This window comes from Equus asinus, chromosome 21 (assembly GCF_041296235.1).
Source record: "Equus asinus isolate D_3611 breed Donkey chromosome 21, EquAss-T2T_v2, whole genome shotgun sequence".
Lineage (NCBI taxonomy): Eukaryota > Metazoa > Chordata > Mammalia > Perissodactyla > Equidae > Equus > Equus asinus.
In genome coordinates this window covers 84,638,108-84,657,384 of record NC_091810.1, presented here as the reverse complement: position 1 = coordinate 84,657,384, position 19,277 = coordinate 84,638,108, and the positions used below count along the sequence as shown (strand labels likewise).

General features: G+C 45.4%; 1 protein-coding gene across 12 annotated transcripts in view; it reads right to left on the bottom strand.

Moving 5' to 3' along the window:
• Positions 1–2,844: 2,844 nt before the first annotated feature.
• Positions 2,845–19,277, bottom strand: part of ARMC8 (armadillo repeat containing 8) — a 94,243-nt gene continuing 77,810 nt past the window's right edge. For 5 of the 12 annotated variants that reach the window (XM_070493382.1, XM_070493389.1, XM_014851975.3 and 2 more), the window contains 5 exons: positions 18,628–18,723; positions 13,476–13,571; positions 9,510–9,582; positions 7,985–8,078; positions 2,845–5,375 (listed from right to left, as the gene is read on the bottom strand). In XM_070493382.1, coding sequence (XP_070349483.1) covers positions 5,342–5,375; positions 7,985–8,078; positions 9,510–9,582; positions 13,476–13,571; positions 18,628–18,723 — 393 coding nt within the window. In that variant the 3' untranslated portion in view covers positions 2,845–5,341. The remainder of the gene's footprint in view (positions 5,376–7,984; positions 8,079–9,509; positions 9,583–13,475; positions 13,572–18,627; positions 18,724–19,277) is intronic. The other 7 variants (XM_070493386.1, XM_070493380.1, XM_070493388.1 and 4 more) reach the window with 4 other exon arrangements.

The window sequence follows — 19,277 nt, the reverse complement described above, 5'->3', positions numbered from 1 at the left end:
AAACAGTTTTCGAGCTGAACTTGGTAACTATGAACTTGAAAACAGTGCAACAAGATGGGACATGACGCTTCCAGGCAGAGTGACGTGGAGACAGGTACAAATCGGCTTTACATCTTCATGCTGCCGCCCCAGCCAGGACAGTCCTGTGACGCTGCCAGCTTTGCCATCTGTGGTCCTCCACGGAGCAGGGCACATTCATAAAGCAACACTTGGGGTTTCATTTGGAACCAGGATCCATCTAATTTCCTTGACGTACCCCTTCCCTGTTTCTTTGGTTTCTGATTCTGGCTAAAGCCTGGTTTTAAAAGCTGCGAGCTCCTGGGAGCCAGGTTGCTGCGGCTTCCACTGAAGCGCCTGGTTTAGCCGCCCCTGCACAGCGTGCCCTTGAGGGATACAGGAGGTTTTCAGTACAAAGTAACTGTTATTAGCCCCATGGGTATTAACGTGCACAGCCGCCCTCTCTTACCAGCCCGCTCTTGGGTTTATTTGTAAATTCGCTAAGCCCAGCATACTCCTTCCTCTTCGAGGGAAAGGCTGTGTTCTGCATCACAAGGCAAATGTCAGCCATTTCCTTCTCATTTGCTGGTTTTCTCCAGAGGACTCTGTCCCTATGACTTGAAGAAGTTTTTTTTTAAAGATTGGCACCTGTGCTAACATCTGTTGCCAATCTTCTTTTGTTGTTGTTTTTCTTCTTCTCCCCAAAGCCCCCCAGTACATAGTTGTATATTCTAGTTGTAGGTCCTTCTGGTTGTGGCATGTGGGACGCCACCTCAGCATGGCTTGATCAGTGGTGCCATGCCCGTGTCCAGGATCCGAACCAGCGAAACCTTGGGCCGCTGAAGCGGAGTGCACGAACTTAACCACTCGGCCACGGGGCCGGCCCCAAAGAAGTTCTTTAAATGGGCAGTTAGCTCCCAGAAAACTGCTCTTCCTGGGCACGTTACTCTTCCTGCCAGCCTAGAGCATAAGGCACCCTGTGCTGGCCCTAGGGATAGAGGGATGAGTCAGGCTGTGTGAAGGTGGGGACCAAGGCCTGTGACACTGGGTGGATGGCTGCGTTTCCCATGACTTTGTGTCACCTCTGGATGGAAACATGCAAGCCTACTGTGCTCGTCAGCATCTGTACAGTCCCCGTGAGAAACAATGTGCTCAATGGAGTTCGCCCTGACAAGATCGGTTAGAAGTTGAATCCATTGTTTCAGACCCCCAGACGTGCAGCCAACCATGGGGCTATGCTCTTCCCTTTGTGAGTGGGCTCAAGAGGGGGACTCAAGTGGTCTGTGCCCACCTCTGGCAAATGCCTTGGAGGAGCACTAGGGCCCTATGCCTGGCCTTCCACACCACAGGTGCTGTGTGGCTCTGAATGAGCTGCTCGGGGGTGCGCCCAGCTGACAGATCTCCCCAGAAGCTGGGACCCAAGGATCTTCCATCACTGGAGAGAAGAGAAATGGAGCGACCAAGGCCTCTGAAAGCAGCAGAACAAGGGGAGAAGGTGGGAGAACTGGACCTGCAGGGGGAGACGTGTGCTGGTGTCTGGGAATGAATGACCTTGAAGCCTTCCCAGGAAGTAGTCGGAGCGGCAGGGCTGGGAGGGGGAAGCAGGAGGGGCACTGAGTGATGGGGCTAGAGAGGCAGGGGTGGTGACACACCCCCTTCTTCCATTACTTGCTTGGGCATATCTTGTCTCAGAGTCCAGAAGGTTCACGGCAGAAGGAATGGAGGTGGGCGGGGGAGGGTGGTGGTGGAAAGAAGGCTCCTAAAAGTGGCCAAAATGTCAGCCCACGCTCTGAGGATGGAACTCCTCGGCGGAGAACCCGGGCCTGGCTTCCTCTGACAGAAGCAAACCCAGGACTGCAGGATGGGTGCCATTTTGGGTGTTAAAGCCTCTCAGCTCCTGGGTGTCAGGGCCTGAAAGGGTGGAGAGCAGGCCAGCCCCATGAAGTCAAGGAGGGTGGCTCCCTCCTAAGGACTGGCTCTGGCCCTCCACTCAGCGAGAGGGCTGACTGCCTGGCAGAGCCAAGGCCAGGAGCCAGGCGCTGCAGAGCTGGAAGGTGGGGAGGCGGCTCAGTAGGTCATGACGTGGCCCTTGAGGGGGCTTCCCTCAGCTTTCTCAGAAGCCAGGTCATAGACCAAAACTCCCCTTGTGCTGGGAACTGACACGTGCCTCTCCGCCCAGCAGCGAGGGAAAGTCAGTGCGAAGGGGCAGGACTTGGTGTTGGGACCTCTCTCTGCTGGCTCTCCATCAGGATCTGGGGTCAGTCCTCCTTTCCTCTCCTTTCTCGGGCCTCATTTCCCAGTTTCCCCTGTGGCAGGGGAGTTCCCTCCCCTGTCAAGCACCTCCCCACCCTCCCCCAACACTCTGGGGCAGGTGTCCTTGGCTTTCTCTCTTTCTATATTTTCGGGATGGGGAAAGGAAGGCAGCACACAGTGAGCAGGTGAAGAGTGCCCGTGCACCCTTGCGGAGGGAGAGCAGCCGCGTGTGCTGTGCAGCTGGCCATTTGGCATCCTTGCCTCTTCCCTTTATGGATGCCGCACCTCTTCTGGGGGCAGACTGGATGGAGGGGGTGGACACAACTTTGGGAGGTCCTGGTGGCTGGAAGTAGCCACTTGTAAAGGGTCTTCTAGTCTTCAGGAGGCCAGGAAGAAAGGGGTCCTCAGACGGCTGCAGATGCCCCTGGAAGCCAGAGTAATCTTAGCGCCCCGGCCCCCACCTGAAATGCAAAGTCGCTTCCTGGTTTCTCATTCACCAAGAACCATAGGTTCCAAAAGCCAGTACACATTACCTCCTAATGTTTCCTAATGTTCTAGACATTTGGAAAACAGACTCCTTTTTAGAAGTTGCCGTGATTTTTCTTGGCTTTTATTAGCATGTGTTAAAATCATATTATCCAAACACTACCAGAAGAACATGTATTGTTCCGCATAAAGTGCTTAAGGAAAAAAATGCAACTTATTAAATTGGACATTCTTTTCTAGTTTATAAATTTTGGGTTACAATCAGGGCACAAAAAGGAGAAACAGAATGCAGTATTAGAGAGAGCGAGAAGCTTGGTTAAGAGCTTGGGTGGAGACGCAAGACCACGCCCCCTTCCCCCCACTTCCTTGCTGACTGAACACTGCACCTGCGTAAAGCAGCAAACAGCTTTGTTTTAATAAATACATTTTCCTTCATTCAAATCAGAAAGGTTAATTATAGTAAAGCACTTTTTCTTCGACCAACTGTTTATAGCCAGAGGCAAGATGTACCCACAGAGTTTAAGTGTGAAAGTGTGATTTCATTGGGCCTTCAGCTTTCTGATGCTACCTGGGTTCAAGATTGTCTCAGCAATTTATTACTGGTTTCTTTATATTTACCTGGTACTTTTAAATACCAACTCTATAGTGTTTTAGGTTACAAATGCCGACCATGGATATTTTCTCAGGACTAGAAATGTCAATGAGTGGCCTGGATGAGGCTTCCCCAGTAAACTAGATTTCCCTTAAACTGGCTTCCTCACACGGGCACTCTGAGAGCTGCACGAAACCCAAGTCCCTGACGTGACAGACTTTAAGTCAGTGATGTTCTGAAAAAATAACAACTTGGAAATCTCTGTGTTTGAATCTTGGGTGGTCATGTTGAAAACAGGAAAAATTGCATTAAATACATTTTAAAACATTCATTTGCAATCAAACATATGTAAATCTTCCAAGGAAGGTGCAGGTTGGTGACGGGGCGGCTGCAACGAAAGCACTCCCATCAGGAGTGGCTGGTGGGCGTGGGACCCTGTTGGTGGCATGCACTCACGGCAAGCCTCTGGGCCGCAGACCTCACTTCCTGGCCACAGTCCCTTTGACCTTTTAGCAAAAGGAAAAGGAAGGCTGGTTCTACCTTCAAACAGTCAAGAGCAGCCTCTGTTGAGTTCACCTTGAAGCTGACGCAGAAGTTGGAGCGGGCGCCAAGCTGAGGGCTGTAAGGGCCAAGCGGCAGTCGCTGTGAGAAGCCACCTTCGGTCCTCCTGGGGAGTAGCCCTTGCCTTCTCTCAAACTTCGGCGCTTTGGGCTTCATGCAGGAAAAGATCTTTGCTGTATCTCTCACTAAAATCTCGATTTCATTTTACAAAAGCACACTGAGCAGCAGTCCTGAGTGACTAGGATGGAATTTGCTGTGTATAGCCAAAGCAAAAACAAGCTTTCTAAACTATCCTGTTCTTTGCTTGTTTCTACAGATGGGCCTGTAGGACGTTCTTTAGTTTCACAGTGATAAATGCTGTTTCAGGAAGCACAAGGTGATCGACTTTGTTTCCAGGAAGCGGTGACCTACTTTAGTTTGAGCATAAGGTTCCGTGACTGGTTCTAAATCCTGCCAGATATTGCTACACCAGTGACAGGATTTAGGGCAGCCGGCAGGCTCTTGGTGCTCCGTTCCTGCCAAGGGTAGCCCACTGGAGTCACGGCTGGGCTTTCACTTCAGTAGTCCTATTTCCCTCTGATGTTTCAAAAAACGTGTGGTGGGTCTGCTGCCTCCCTCCACTCCACCCTGTCCATCGGACCTGGAAGCCTGAGAGCTGACTGAGTTAGGCTGAGAAGAGGCCCTGCACTCGCTGACCTTGACGGCAGTAAGACGCTAGCTTACTATTTTGCACAGCACCATATATCATGCCTGTTATTCAGGCCAACTATAGCCAACCTTTTCTTTTTCTTTTTTTGTTTTTGTTTTTTTATAAAGAAAATCTATGTAAGTTGAGGTTCAGAAATGCATATATTTTTTACTTACAAATATTCATCTGACCAAAATTCAACATAACTTTTATGGAACACTTAACAATTGTTTTGTTTTTAAAATAACATTTCATTCAAACTGTATATAATTCAGTAAGGTTTTTTATACAGCAAGCAATGCTTAAACCCTGGAAAATCTGTAGAAAAGAGATTTTCACACAAAATAAGAAAAGAAAAATTTGAGGTACCCCTCACACACACACATCCATTCATTCTGACCCACATGCGCGCACACACACACACACACACTTGTGTGTGCACAGACACATTCATTCTCACTCACAAAGTGGCTGCAGCATAGGCAAAAAATTGTAGGTCCAAAGGAAAATGATTGATTGTTCTAATAAAGAGTCCAGGTAGCTCAGGAAAAACCAAACAAAACACAACAGTCCTCTGAGGAAATTACTACCTCAAAAAAACGTTCTCAAGATGAATTTGAGATCTAAGCCTACCAAATTGCTTTTGCAAAACAGCTCCCTGCAGTCCAAGGTGACTTGTGCAAATAGAAGGAATCCAATGAGGCTAGTTCCTGTACTTCCTGTAACAAGGACGGGGGATGCTCGCAGGTGCCAGGGCGCTCCCATCACGCCAGGTACTGCTGCAGTGCCATCTTTGCCCTGAAAGCACAAAGTCCCTGTTAGCCATCGTCTTGGCAGGCTGCAGTTACCGGGGGATTTGTCTTCTTTAACGCACTGCATGGCAAGCTTCATGGAGGCACGGGCCCTGCTCTGTGTGTTCCAGTCTGGCACAGCTACTCACTCGAGGACAGTTACCAAGTGCCTCTTCCCTTCAGAGGGGCAGACAAGCCACCTGCCATCAGGACCCAGGATGGTATGCTCTGCGGGTGCTATGGGAGCAGAGGGGTCCCAGGCTAAGCCTGTGGAGTAGGGTGGAGAATGGATCAGGCAAGACTTTTTGGAGGAGGTGACAACCTGCTCTGAGTTTTGAAGGATGAATGGCCATTGTCCAGGCATTTTCTTCTCTTGCTTTCAGGACACCTTAAGTGCCTGGGTCTCAGCCTGCCTCGTTGATTGTTCCTTCTGCTCCTTTGCTGGGTCTTTCTCATTTTCCCTTAAATGCTGGAGGGCCTCAGAGCTTGGTCCTTAGCCCTCCTCTCTTCTCTCTTATTCTCCCTAGGTGACTTCATTCAGCTCCAGGGCTTTATATACCATCCACATTTACATCCTAAGCCCTCATCTCCCAAGTCCCGTGGCTATCTAATAGGCATCTGAAAGCTGGCACACCCACACAAGGACTCTGACTCTCCCTATCAACCACCTTCTCTTGTACTCCTCACCATCTTGGTAAATGGCAACCCTCTATCCAGTCACTCTGGCTACAACTCTAGGCAGTTTTCCTTTCTCTCTTTAACATCCTACATCGAATCCTGAGCAAATCCTGTTGGCTCTACCTTTAGATTAAATCCTGAATCTGACTTCTCCTCCATACCTGTGCCACTACCACCTGCCATCTCTTTCCTCCACGCCTACAATGCCTTTAACTGGCCTCCCTGCTTCCATCCTTGCCCTCCTGCGGACGATTCCCTACAAGCCACCAGGGTAATCTTTCAAAATTCAAATCAGATGGCCTTCTGCTCAAAACTCTCCCATGACTTCCTACTAACCTCTGAATAAAATCCAGAGTCCTTACTATGGCCTGCAAGGCTTTTCACTTGCTCCCCCATCACCTCGCTGAGTCCACTTCTTATTGCTCACCCCCATTTATTTCCCTCCAGCCCCACTGGTCTTCCTGCTGTCTTGTGAACGTGCCAAGCTCATTTCTGCCTCAGGGCCTTGAAGTCACTGTCCTCCCTGCCTAGAATACGCTTCCTCTGAACATCTGCCCGCAGACGCTCTCACTGCATCCAGGTCTTTGATCAATGTCACGTCCTCAAAGAGGCCTTTACTGACTAACCTGGAAGACAAGAAACTCGCTTACTCTCCACTCCCTCACCTGGCTTTCTTTTTCTTCATAGTACCTCTTGTTACCTGCTGTCGTATTACACTTTCATTTGCTTACTGTCTATCTTCTGTACTAGAATTTAACTTCCACAAGGGCAAGAACTTCATCAATTTTATTCACCAAGATATCTCCAATGCCTAAAACAGTGCCTGATAGAGGTTAGTATTAAAAAATATATATCCACTGAATGAATGGGGATTGAGAGGAGAGAGGCTTGGGATGGCAAATCAGAACAGAATGTGTAAAGGCACGAAGGTGTGATACTGTAAGAGGGGAGGTGTGGCTGGGGTTTAGGGTGGCAGTGGGGGTGTGGGGGAACATGAGGGCTGAGAAAGGCAGAGTCAAAGCAGGAAGTGCTTCTGAGCCCCGCTCAAGAGTCTGGAGAATGAAAGAGGTGGCGTTCCCTGCTGCTGTTACTGTTAGGCAGAGAAGTGAGCTGGAAAGTGAAGGCTGTTATATGGGAGCGTTCACACCGAGGGAAAGCATTTTTGGCTATTCTGAGGTTAGAGGGCTCTCTGATGATGACTCTTGCCTCTCCCAGTAAATGGTGAGCTCCTTGAGGACAGGGACTCCTTAGTGGTCACTGCTACAGCCCCAGCAGCCAGGCCAGGCTGGCAAAAGGCAGGCACTCAGTGAAATTTTAACTTTATGAATGTTTTTGTTTTTGTTTGCAGGGGTTTGCCCTAAGCTGACATCTGTTGCCAGTCTTCCTCCTTTTTCCCTTCCTTTCCCCCACCAAAGCCCCAGTACATAATTGTGTATAGTTGTAAGTTCTTCTGGTTCTTCTATGTGAGCTGCTGCCACAGCATGGCAACTGACAGACAAGTGGTGTGGTTCTGCGACCAAGAATCAAACCTGGGCTGCCAAAGCAGAGCGTGCTGAACTTTAACTGCTAGGCCATCAGGGCTGGCTCTAAGGAATGCTATTATTGGCCATCCTTTCTGCTTTCTAAAAGGCAACGTGCACTTCTATTCTAATGATCAAGGCAATATAAGGGAGTGGCCTCTGGATCCTGCCAGATACCCCGACCAAGATGGCCCAGGCTCATGTCCATTCAGAGTAAGATGAGACTCTTTAATAATTTGCTAATTATTAGTTTATCTCTTACTCAAATGTCACAGAGTTGGCTCACAGAAAATTAAAAAGGAATTCAAGAATCTAAAAAAATTTTAAGTTTGGCCATGTGAATTATGAAGCAATTTGAACTCTTTCATAAAAAGATCCAATGTACCCCAAAGCAAGGCCCTTTTACTTTGATACTCACTTGTCACAAAGGTTTGAGTCTGGTGACTGACTCAGTTTGTGTAGAATGTCTACGATGCCCATGTCTCGTAATTTATCCTGGCGTTCTTGTGAGCCTAAGAGGTGAAAGCTAACAGTTACTGGGAACACGACCCAGGCAGTTGCTCTCCTTGATTACAATCAACTATCTAGAGCTCTACCAGTGCCCTTCGCTCCCCACCCCATCTACCCCCGCCGTCCTCCACTCTCCCCCAGTGTAGGTGGATCGCCCTCATGCTGGGATTCTCCAGCAGCATTTTAACAGGTCTCTCTGCCTCTTGATTCTCCTTCCTGTAGTCCATCCTGGGTTCTGTTCCTGGAATAATTTCTCCACGGACTATAGGGTCAAGGTCAGATTCTTCAGCCTGGCACAAGGCACTCTGCCACTGGGCATCAGCTTCATCACTTCTTTCTGGACATACCAAGCGGGCTCTTCCTCCTCCAAACAGGTCTTGTTTCCCCCCTTCTATTCTCTTCCACCCTCCTCTGACCTTCCAGCACTACCTGCTGCCTCTTGGTTAGCATGTGGCAGTTCCAACTTCACGCCACTCTGTTCTATCTTCCAACTAGACTAGGACCTCCATGAGGGTTACTGTGTTTTCCTGGCTTCCGGAAAGTACTTGGTCTCTAGGCCTGTGTGCTGAGTCCAGTTTCTCCTCCCTCCACGTTGCTCTGAACACAGCTGCTGAGTAGAGTAATCCTCTTGGAGTCTTTCCTCCCCACTGATGAGCTACAGTGACTCACTCATGCAGTGACCTCGTCTAGACCCAGTGACCCAGCATCTCCAGGGGTGAAGACCAGAAGTCTGCATTTTAAAAAGTTCCACAAGGGATTTCTATGCAGCCGACCCAGCACTGAGACCCACTGCTCCCCTGCACCTGTTTGCTACCTTGGCTATACATTGGAATCACCTGGGGAGTTTTAAAACATACTTAAGCCTGGAGCCCACCCCCAGAGATTCTTATTTAATTGCCTTCGTGCAAAATTCCCAGGGAGATTCTAATATGCAGCCAAGGTAGAGAATCTTTGATCTACAGAGGCCTCCTGCCAGACTGGCCACTTCCCCAGTAAGTGTATTTCTCACTTTTCACCAGTGCATCCTCTTATCCATTAAGCTTGTATGCCTCCAGTCCTTATATGTACTTCCTCTGCACACAATGACAGGCCTGTCCTTCCACCTGCTCTCACCTCTCATCTCCTTCAAGTGCATCTTACCAGCCTCCTCCTCAGCTCTCTCAAGGGCAGGGACTGTCACTTACTTCTCTAGGGTCTCCTCCACCCACATCCCTAGTAATCTGGTACAGTGTTGACTCCAAGGTGGGGGCTCAGTGTTAACTGTCCAGCCGACTCAGGCTGGACCCACTGATTCTCATATCAAGGCAACTCTATTGGGTGCTTGGGGCCCAATGAGCAGTGCCTCTACCCAGGATCTCGGGTACCTGCTGTCTTCTCTGTGCAAGACTTTCTTCCCATAATTTTCTTCAGAACAAATCTCACCAATCTCTTACCTTCCTCTTCATTCCATACGAGGTTTGATATACAAAACATAGCGGCAAGCTGCAGTTTGACATGCGAATGACCCTATTGTTGCAGAAAAGGAAAAAAAATGGAGGTAATCTCATTTGAGATTATTTTTTGTGACATACCATAAGAAATCCCAATAGCCTAAAAGTTTGAAGCAGGGGCCTCAAACTCAAGTGTCTTGAAGGGCCACAAAGTTAATACTAATGGGTGAATGGGTTGGGCTAAAGACAACAGGGAATGGTGGGGAGTCTGGAAAACTAGGGGCTGAAGCTTTGCCAAAAGACATTTACATTCCAACTTCAGAAACCCTCTGGGGCTGGCCAAACAAAACACTTCTTGGGCCGTAGGTGTAGTTTGCAATTTATCATTCAACCCATGCACACAGAAATACTGGTATAAGACAATTCTATGCCTTTGACTTAGGCTGTGCTTTGTCTCTGTTAGGAAACTTTCAGGTCACTAGTAGCCAATAAGTTGGATGGATGTGCATTTGGTATTTATCTCTTCCGCTATTGATTATCTGGTTCAAATTACTCTTATTTTTATAAGAACATCCCCCAAAACTTGACTGAGTCTCTACTTGATTCATCTTGAATATCTCTACTACTGTTAAGGAGCCTCCTATTCTTCTGAAACACAATTCTTATTTATTTTTTTGTTTAACTTGGATCATTTATCCATATAGGGTGTCTTCTCTTAAACGAAAGAAGACCCAGTGGTAAAACAATCTTTACAGATGGTTTTCCTATTGGTCAAAAAAAAAAAAAGTCCCCAGAATATTTAAATAATTTATGTAAATCTGAGGAAATACCAGTGGTATGATACGCTCGACAGTTTCTTAAAGGCTAGGAAAGACTTATCTTGGCATGTAAGACTATGTCCTAACTAAGTAGAGACAAGGAAATGGATGTGGCTTCCTCCAACAGAATTCTATGGTTGGTGATTCTTTTTTCCTTCTACCTGCCAAGACCTGTTAGGAGATGTCCAGTTTGGATTCTATTAAGACAAAACAATACAAAACTTATTTGCTCCTAGCCTCAGGCCATCAATGAGTACTTACTGAATAAATGAACTTGTATACAGTACAACTATGTATAAGTTCACTCATTATTCACTCAATAAATATTTTTTGAGGAAACAAATTCCTGGGATAGAGAAAACTGGAGGGAGGAAACCTAATTTAGGTGGAATGTACAGAAAAGATCTCTTTGAAAGAGGCAACATTTAAGCAGAGACTTAAAGAATAGGAAGTTGCCAGTTGTGCAAAGCTAGGGGTTAGGGGTCCTGGGAGAGAGGAAAAGTTTCTGGAAAGATCTGAGGTAAGAAGGAGCTGTATGGCCTGTGCTTACTGAGAAGGAAAAGTGGAGTAACATTAGTTCAGAGAAGCAGGCATGGCTCAGTAGGCACCGTGGGCCCTTGTAGGCCAAATAAGGACTCTGGATTTCATTCTGAGTTGGTAGGAAGCCCCTGAAGGATTTAAGCAGTGGAGGGACATGACCACATTTACACTTTTAGAAGATCACCCTAGCTGACAGTGCAGGGGTGTCTAGCAGGCTGTTATGGTCAATCAGGAAGGAAATGCTGTGGCCTGGACTAGGGTGAGGGCAGTGGTGACACAAAGAAGCAAACAGAATTCACATCAGCTTTGGAGGCAGGGCTAACAGGACTTGCTGCTAAATTGGATTAGTGAGGTGAGAGAGCTGGAGAAATCAGGACTGACTCGCAGGTTTGAGTAACTGGGTAGACGACAGAGGAACTATACTGAGACAGGAAAGCCCAGGAGAGCAGAAATTTAGGTTTAGGAGAGTTATTTAAGAACTCATTTTTAAAGATCAACTTCAAGAGGTTTCAGATGGCTACATGGAGATGGTGAGTAGGCAGGAGGATACACGAGTCCAGAGTTCAGAAGAGAGGTCTAGGTTGGAGGTACACATTTAGAAGTTACCAGCACAGAGAGGATAGTAAAAGCCACAGGAATGGACAAGACTCCCTAAACCAGTAGTTCTCAACTGTGGCTGTACATAAGAACCACCCAGGAAACTTAAAATAATCCTGATGCCCAGGCTACCTCCCAGACCTATTAAATCAGAATCTTGGGAGGAAGAGGACACGGTAACAGTCTTTGAAAGCTCCCTAGGAGATTCCATTGTGCAACAAAGCTTGCGAAGCACCGATCTCTGGAGAGCACGTAAGAGAGAACACAAGAGAGTCCTGAGCTAAGCAGGGAACTATGGTGTCATGGAAACCAAGAGAAAAGAATGTTTCCAAGAGGAGGAAACGGTCAGCTGTGTTGAAGTCTGCTGTAAGTGAGGTAAGATGAGGAGAGAAGACTATGCTTTGGATTTGGCATCATGGAGCTCATTGGTGGCCTTAACCAGAAGAGTTTCAGTAGAGCAACGGGGGGTGGAGGCCAGATGGAGTGGATTAAAAAGTGAATTTAGAGCTGAGGAAGGAGACAGCACATGCAGAAGATGCTTCTAAGAAGTCTGGCTTTGAACAGCAGCAGAGAAATAGGTATACCTTGATGGGCATGAGACATCAAGAGATACTTGTAAAAGATTAGAGATACTATATGGATCTGGTATTGGATAGATAAGGGGGTGCCTGGTTGAAGCAGCAAGGTTTTCATTCAACAAATATTTACTGAGCACATACTAAGGGTTGGCACTGTAAAAGGTGATAGATATATAATTGGATATATTATACTGGATGGATACAAAACTGATACAGTCCTTGTCATCACGGAACTTACACTCAGTAGGCACATAAGCAAACTATAATTGAGCTAAGTGTTCTAATAGGAAGACAATGCAGTAACAAAGAATAACCCACACAGATAAAAGCCCATGAGGAAGTGTCAGTTGAACTGAGATCTGAAAGGTGAGAAGGCACACCATGAAGAAGTGGGGAGAAAGCGCTCTAGGCAGAGGGGTCAGCTTGTGTGGAGATCCTGAGGCAGGAAAGAACATGCATGTCCTTTTCAAGGAACTGAGAGAGAGCTCAGTGTAGTGAACGAAGGGAAGAGGGAATGAGTGGGGAACATAGATGAATCAGGTCATGCAGGACTTCACAGACCATCGTAAGGGGGAGGGGAGTATGGATTTTATTCAAGGTGTAACAGGGAGCCATTGAAGCATTTTGGCTTCTATTCTCTTAATAAAACAAAAAGGGAGGTCACCACGAAGCGTGAAAACGGAGAGAAGAGGTGAGGGCTAAAGAAGAAGGTAAGAACCGACACTTGTAGAGAAGGGGGGCAGCAGCTCACTGGAGAAGCACAGGAGGGGACCAGGCAGTGTTGAGGGCCCACCTGAGTTCTAGAAATGTGAATTTAACATGAAACCACTCAGCCTGGTTCTGTGCCTTTCTCTACAGTTGTTCACTCTGACATGTAGGCAAAGAGAAGACAGGTTCATCCATGGTTAGGGTTTTTCTAGAAGACACTGACCAACTGAAAAGAGGAGGGATGTTTGATATCCAGATTTTGGCAATGGGCAGTTTGGGTGATAAGATCCAGGGTATTATGGCAGTTGGTGGCTGAGGTGTTCGGAAGTAGGTGGCAGATGGTGTTTGAAAGCAAACAGGTCAAAGAACAGGTGCCAGAGAACTCAAGGGTTTATCCACATGGGATTGAAGACTTGAGAGGGAAGACAGGCTGGAGGGCGCTGAGAGAAAGCCAAGAGCCTAAGTCTTCCCTGAGTAAGAGGAAGGCAATCAGGAGATGATGAGGGTGCTGAGCCAGGTGGCAGGTGGGAACACTGCCAAATGGCACAAGGCTCAAGGCCTTGTGTTGTTTCTTTCTCTTCAGAATGGAAGAGAGTTCCTTGAATCTGTTACAGAGTAGTCTCTTCTTTTTTTAATCTCTGCACAATTTGTTTTGAACTAACAATGCCACAGTCCCTGACTTCTAATGTTCGGCTAGCGGAGAGCCGGGAAAGGGGACAAAGGCCTACCATGTAGTACTTGATTTTCTGCAAGATGTCATCATTGGTCATAATAAGTTCTTTTGCCGTTGTCCCATCTGCTATGTTGGCTAGGATGCACAGTGTCTGGAAAAGAACAAAGGCCAGCAATCAGGAAAGCTCTGAAGTCCCCATACTCAAGCTCGCTTAAGAAATTGGGCAATTTCCACCTGAAGTGCATGGATTCTCACAGCTTCCACGATGAATGTCTTGATTTTTCACCTCCTGGCCTCACTGCCAACAAAAATACCCACACCTAAGGAAAGCCTACCTTAGGCAAAAAAGAACCCAAACATATCAGTGGTTTCTTTCTGGGCACACGCCATATGGGCAAAGGCAGCCATGTCTTAGAGTTCATGCTATCACATAAATCAAAGGGAAAGCGTAATTTATCATTTTCTTGAAAACTCCGTTTCTAAGAGAAGCTCTTGTTACTAACTCACAAGGTTTCTTTAAACAGGGGGAAACTTCATAGGTGATGCAACTTCCTTCCCTTCCTCTTCAAATGCTACTTGCTTCCAAGCACATAACCTTCTGGGTGAAGGCCTGGACCCTATCCACCAGCTACACTAGCCATGTGCAGTTAGGACCTCTTCACTTTTCTGAACCCTGTTAGAGGAACACAAAGGGAGCAAAATGTGTGAAGGAGCCTAGTTCAGCTTGGCCTAACGTGGGGACTGGAGGAGCCTGTGCCAGCTGGCAGGACAGGGCATCTTGCAGACAATCACCACACTGGTATGGAAGGAAGAGACTGTTCTTTCAGCTGTTATATTCTCACAGCCAGACCAGCAGAAGGCAAGAATTAAGGGAACGGTGGAAGGACTACTGTAGGGACACTGAGCCAGTGCCAGACTGAACAATTCAACAAACACTTCCTGAGCACCTATAATGTGTGTGCACTCTGCAGGGCATCAGGGTGAGACAGGAGTAAGACACGCTCCCTGGCACTGCTGTCACACAGTCACAGTTCACTGTGGTGTGACTGAGGTAAAAACAGAACTGAGAAAGCACAAAGTAAGCAAGCTTGTTCCATACTACAAGGGTCAGGGAAGGCTTCCTGGAGGAAGTGACACTGAGTCCTGGTGCATCATTCAAAGAAAGTGATGAGAGATGGGAATGGGGTCTAAATTCAGATAATTTCCTCCATCTTTAATCTTTCCCTTTGCTAGACTTAAGCTAATTAAGCTTGCAGGTTATAGCTAATTGAGGAGATTGTTTTCTCACTTTGTCCGAACCCTCAGATATCTTAAAGGGTATGTGGTCTTATTTCTCCTAGATAAACACACTGTGGTAACTAGATTATTAGGGAATGAGTCCTGAGGTTTGAACCAAAAACAGCTGCCTCTGGGATACAGGAGACATGGAAAATGCAATTGATAATCCAAGTCCTGAGCAGGCCCTGGGAGACTATTTATTCCATAGCACTTAAATCATGATGAGGAGACCTCCACATGGCCCAGGAAGGGAAGAGAGATGACCTGGGGAAGATGTCATATTTCAAATGATCTGGTATGTGGTGAGCCATTCAGAAGTCTTGGCAGGTATTACACCCTTGAATTTCTCAGGACTGAGGGGACAGCAAGGGGGATAAACAGGTTTGGACTCTCACTATGGATAAGAATTTAAAAGGCGACCAAAGCATTCCTGGGAAGAGGAGGAAATGACAAACACCTTTATCTAGGGAAGAACCACCCCTCTTTCACCCACTAACACAGAATAAAAGGGGGGGTTTCAGGAAATATTCCTCAGAATAGACTAGGTCAGCAAGATAGGAAAGTGATTCCCTTTCTTGGAGTGTCAGAATACACCCACGCATCCTCCGGCTTGTACAGCATGGCAGAATGAGCTACAGTTCTGCTTGGAAGCCCATACAACCCCTACGTAAACATTCCTATGGAGACAAGAAGCCAAATCTTCAAGAGATCAATTAGTTTTTGGGCCAGGCCAGTCTAATATATGAGCTAGGGAGCAGAAATAAAAAGCTACACACACACACCCACCCACCCACACACACAGGGTCATGTGAACAACTGGAAATCAATGAGATAGAGTAGGGACTGGTAAATTATGGCCGGTGGGCCAAATCCAACCCACTGCCTGTTTTGGTAAATGAAGTCTTACTGGAAGACAGCCATGTCTCTTTGCTTACATATTGTCTATAGCTGTTTCCAGGCTGAACAGCACAGCTGAGTAGTTGCTACAGAGACCGTTTAGCCCACAAAACTTAAAATACCTATCTTGCCCTTTGTGGAAACAGTTTGCCGACCCCTGAAATAGAGAATAGAAAAATAATGGCGGGGGGGTGGGAGGGGGGCAGAATCAATGAAACCAAAAGCTGCTTCTTTGAGAAAATCAATAAAATTGATAAACCTCTAGCCAGGCTGATTAGGAAAAAAGGAACTACCAAAGAACAAAAGAGAGGACACTCCAAAAATACTACAGATTTTTAAAAGAGAATACTATGAACCATGTTACGTTTATAAATATGAAAATACAGATGAAATGGACAAATTTCTTGAAAGACACATAATACCAAGCCTCACTCAAGAAGAAATAACTTGAAGAGTCCTATTTCTATAAGAGAAATTGAATTCGTAGCTAAATACCTCTCCACAAAAGAAACAGTAGGTCCAGATGGCTTCACTGGTACATTCTACCAAAATTTAAGAAAGAAAGAATACCAATTCTTCACAAATTCTTGCAGAAAATCGAAGAAGAGGGAACATGTCTACCTCATTCCCTGAGGCAAGCAATACCCCAATATCAAAACCAGACAAAGACATCACAAGAAAACTATACACCAATCTCTCTCATGAATACAGATGTGAAACATTCCAGTAAATGTGTGAAAATTTCAGTAAATTGAATCCAACAACATATGCAGAGGATAAAACATAATGACATTTTAATATGGCATATCTCCCCATTTATTTAGGTCTTGGACTTCTTTCATTATCAACGTTTTGTAGTTTTCAGCATACAGATCCTGCACATATTTTGTGAGATTTATACATAAGTATTTCATTTTTTCTGAGCCACTGTAAACAGTACTGCTTTTAAAATCTCAATTTCTACTTATTCATCCTAGTATACGAAAATACAATTGATTCTTCTGTCTTGTGGCCTTGGTTAACTCATTGATTAGTTCTAGCTTTTTTGATGAGTTCATTCTCTACTTAGACATCCATGTTGTCTGGGAATAGTTTAATTTCTCCCTTTCCAATCTGTATGCTTTTGTTTCTTTTACTTGCCTTTTGTACTTGGTAGCAATTTCAGTACGATGTTGAATAGGAGTGGTAAGAATGGACATACTTGTCTTGTTCCCCATCTAAGGATGGTGATAGACATGTTCACTGTCTTGATCATGGTGACTGTTTCATGGTATAAACATATGTCAATTTGTATACTTTAAATATACATTATACATTTGTATACAATTAAATATATGCAGCTTATTGTATGTTAACATACATCAATAAAAAAGAAAGAAAAGAACAAAGAAGTGATCAGATGCATTTGAGAACTGAACTTCCAGCTAATAACCAATTTAAGCCTCCCTATAGCTGCCTACTTCTGGACTATCACCAACATCTGTATGAGAGTACCATTTGTGTCCTGCCAAAACATGTTATTGTTGTTGGTCTTTTGTTTTGCCCTCATCTAAATCTTGCTTCACCTTGCTACCTTGCTTCATTTTTCAAGTTGGTGGAATTCTATCTAGGTGAGCTGTCCTTATAGACAAAATTCATTCCTATGCTCTCCAGGTAGAAGTCTATTTTGAACAATATGTCTTCATTGTTGTGTTCCAGTAGTGGATCTCATTCAACCTAATTTCAGTGATGCCTATGAGATTACAGTTTTTCTGTGTTAAATTTTTGTTCATCAAAAAACATAGTTGTTTATTATGAATTTTAAGAGAAATCACCTAAAAAGTCCATCTTAAAACCACTTTGTCAAATCTGTCACCTTTTTTGCTCACGAATTCAATCACAGCTCCTAGATCCTACCACTCTTACCTCCTGGACTGTTGTTCTGACGCCTGGTGAATTACTCTAATACAGGAGCACAGAGGATGAGGAGTATGGGCCCTCTAGTGAGACTCTGGGTCTAACTCTCCACTGATGACCTTAGGCAAGTTTCTTCCATGCATATAAGTATAAAGCTCAATGAATTTTGAAATTGAATACACCCACATAGCCAATATCTATGTCAGAAAGTTGAAGATTACCATTTTCTCAGATCTTGCATCAAAAATTTAAGTTCACAGGTGACGTTTCCTTTTGTAACAAAATATAATATACACTATGTTAAAAATCCTATAATAAACCTGAGGAAACATAGAAAAGTAATTCCCAAACTGTCCCCTCATGAATGCATAGCCTCTGTAATTTTTTTCTTTTTAAAGATTGGCACCTCAGCTAACAACTATTGCCAATCTTTTTTCTTCTTCTTCTTCTCCCCAAAGCCTCTGAGTACATAGTTGTATATTCTAGTTATAGGTCCCGCTGGTTGTCCTATCTGGGATGCTGCCTCAGCATGGCTCAATGAGTGGTGCCATGTCTGCGCTCAGGATCCAAACTGGTGAAACCCTGGGCCGCCGAAGTGAAGCACGCAAACTTAACCACTCGGCCACAGGGCTGGCTCCTAGCCTCTGTATTTGTATGCCTACCCTAACCTTGCCCTACCAAAACACAACAGAAAGTAGGAGTATGGGATAGGAATAAAGAACAGGAATGTGTAAGAGTAAAGAAACAAAAAATGTCTCCAGCATAAGAGATTATTTTATTAGGGAGTTGCAGGAATTCGAGTTCAGAGCGTGGTAATACAGAGGGCTGGAAACAGTCCTGGAGAAAGGATTCACTCTAGAACAGTCACAGGTGGCTGTCACAGTGTATACAGTGCCTGACACAGAGGTTGAAATTATCATCTCTGGTCATGTTTTCTTCCACTCCAGGAGGAAGAATTCTTGAAGAGTTTAAGCGGTGGGGGAGGATCTTTCTCCTCAGACTTTTCTTGTCTCTATAGCACCTTCCATCTCAGCACCCTGTCTTTTGCAGATTTGACTATTTCAGGAGACTCCTAACTAGGATCTTTCTCAGGACTCACACTCAGAAGATATTCCTCAAAAAAAGGGAACACATACCTGCTCTTTGACCTCAATGTTATGCTCCCCTTCCAGAATAAGGGTGACGGCTTGCATAATTTGCTTTCCATGAGTACTCATTATTTTATCTATATGCTGCAAAACAATGGGAAATCCACAATTATCATCTGGGGAACAAAGAAAAAGACCATAGGAAAGAAAAGAAGGCTTCTAAAAGTTAAACAATACAATACACAATTGCTTCAAAGAGAACACCATAGCATACAGAAGTAGATGCCAAAGAACAGTGTTTATTATATTATGAAGCTGCATTTTGCCTTAAAAAAATTTTTTTTGATGACGAAGATAAAGAGAGCACAGACCTGGCCTGATAGAATATAGAATGGTCATCACTGGGTATCCTCAAGCCCAAAGATATTAAAGAAAAGGAAAGCACAAAAAATGGATGGGGGAGACAGGGAAGCCAGAGATATGGAAAATATGGTGCAGATTTACTAATACTATCTTGGGCCAAAAAGGTACAAAGAAGACTCACAAAACCTGAAGGCCACTGACACTGCTGCTCAGGGAAGATTAGAGAACAATGAGAGGGACCCCACAGCACAGCTCAGCCTCTCCTGCTCTGACAAATACCCACTGCTCTCCACAGTGACATCTTCAGAGGTCAATCCAGTAAATGTGGGCAGGGA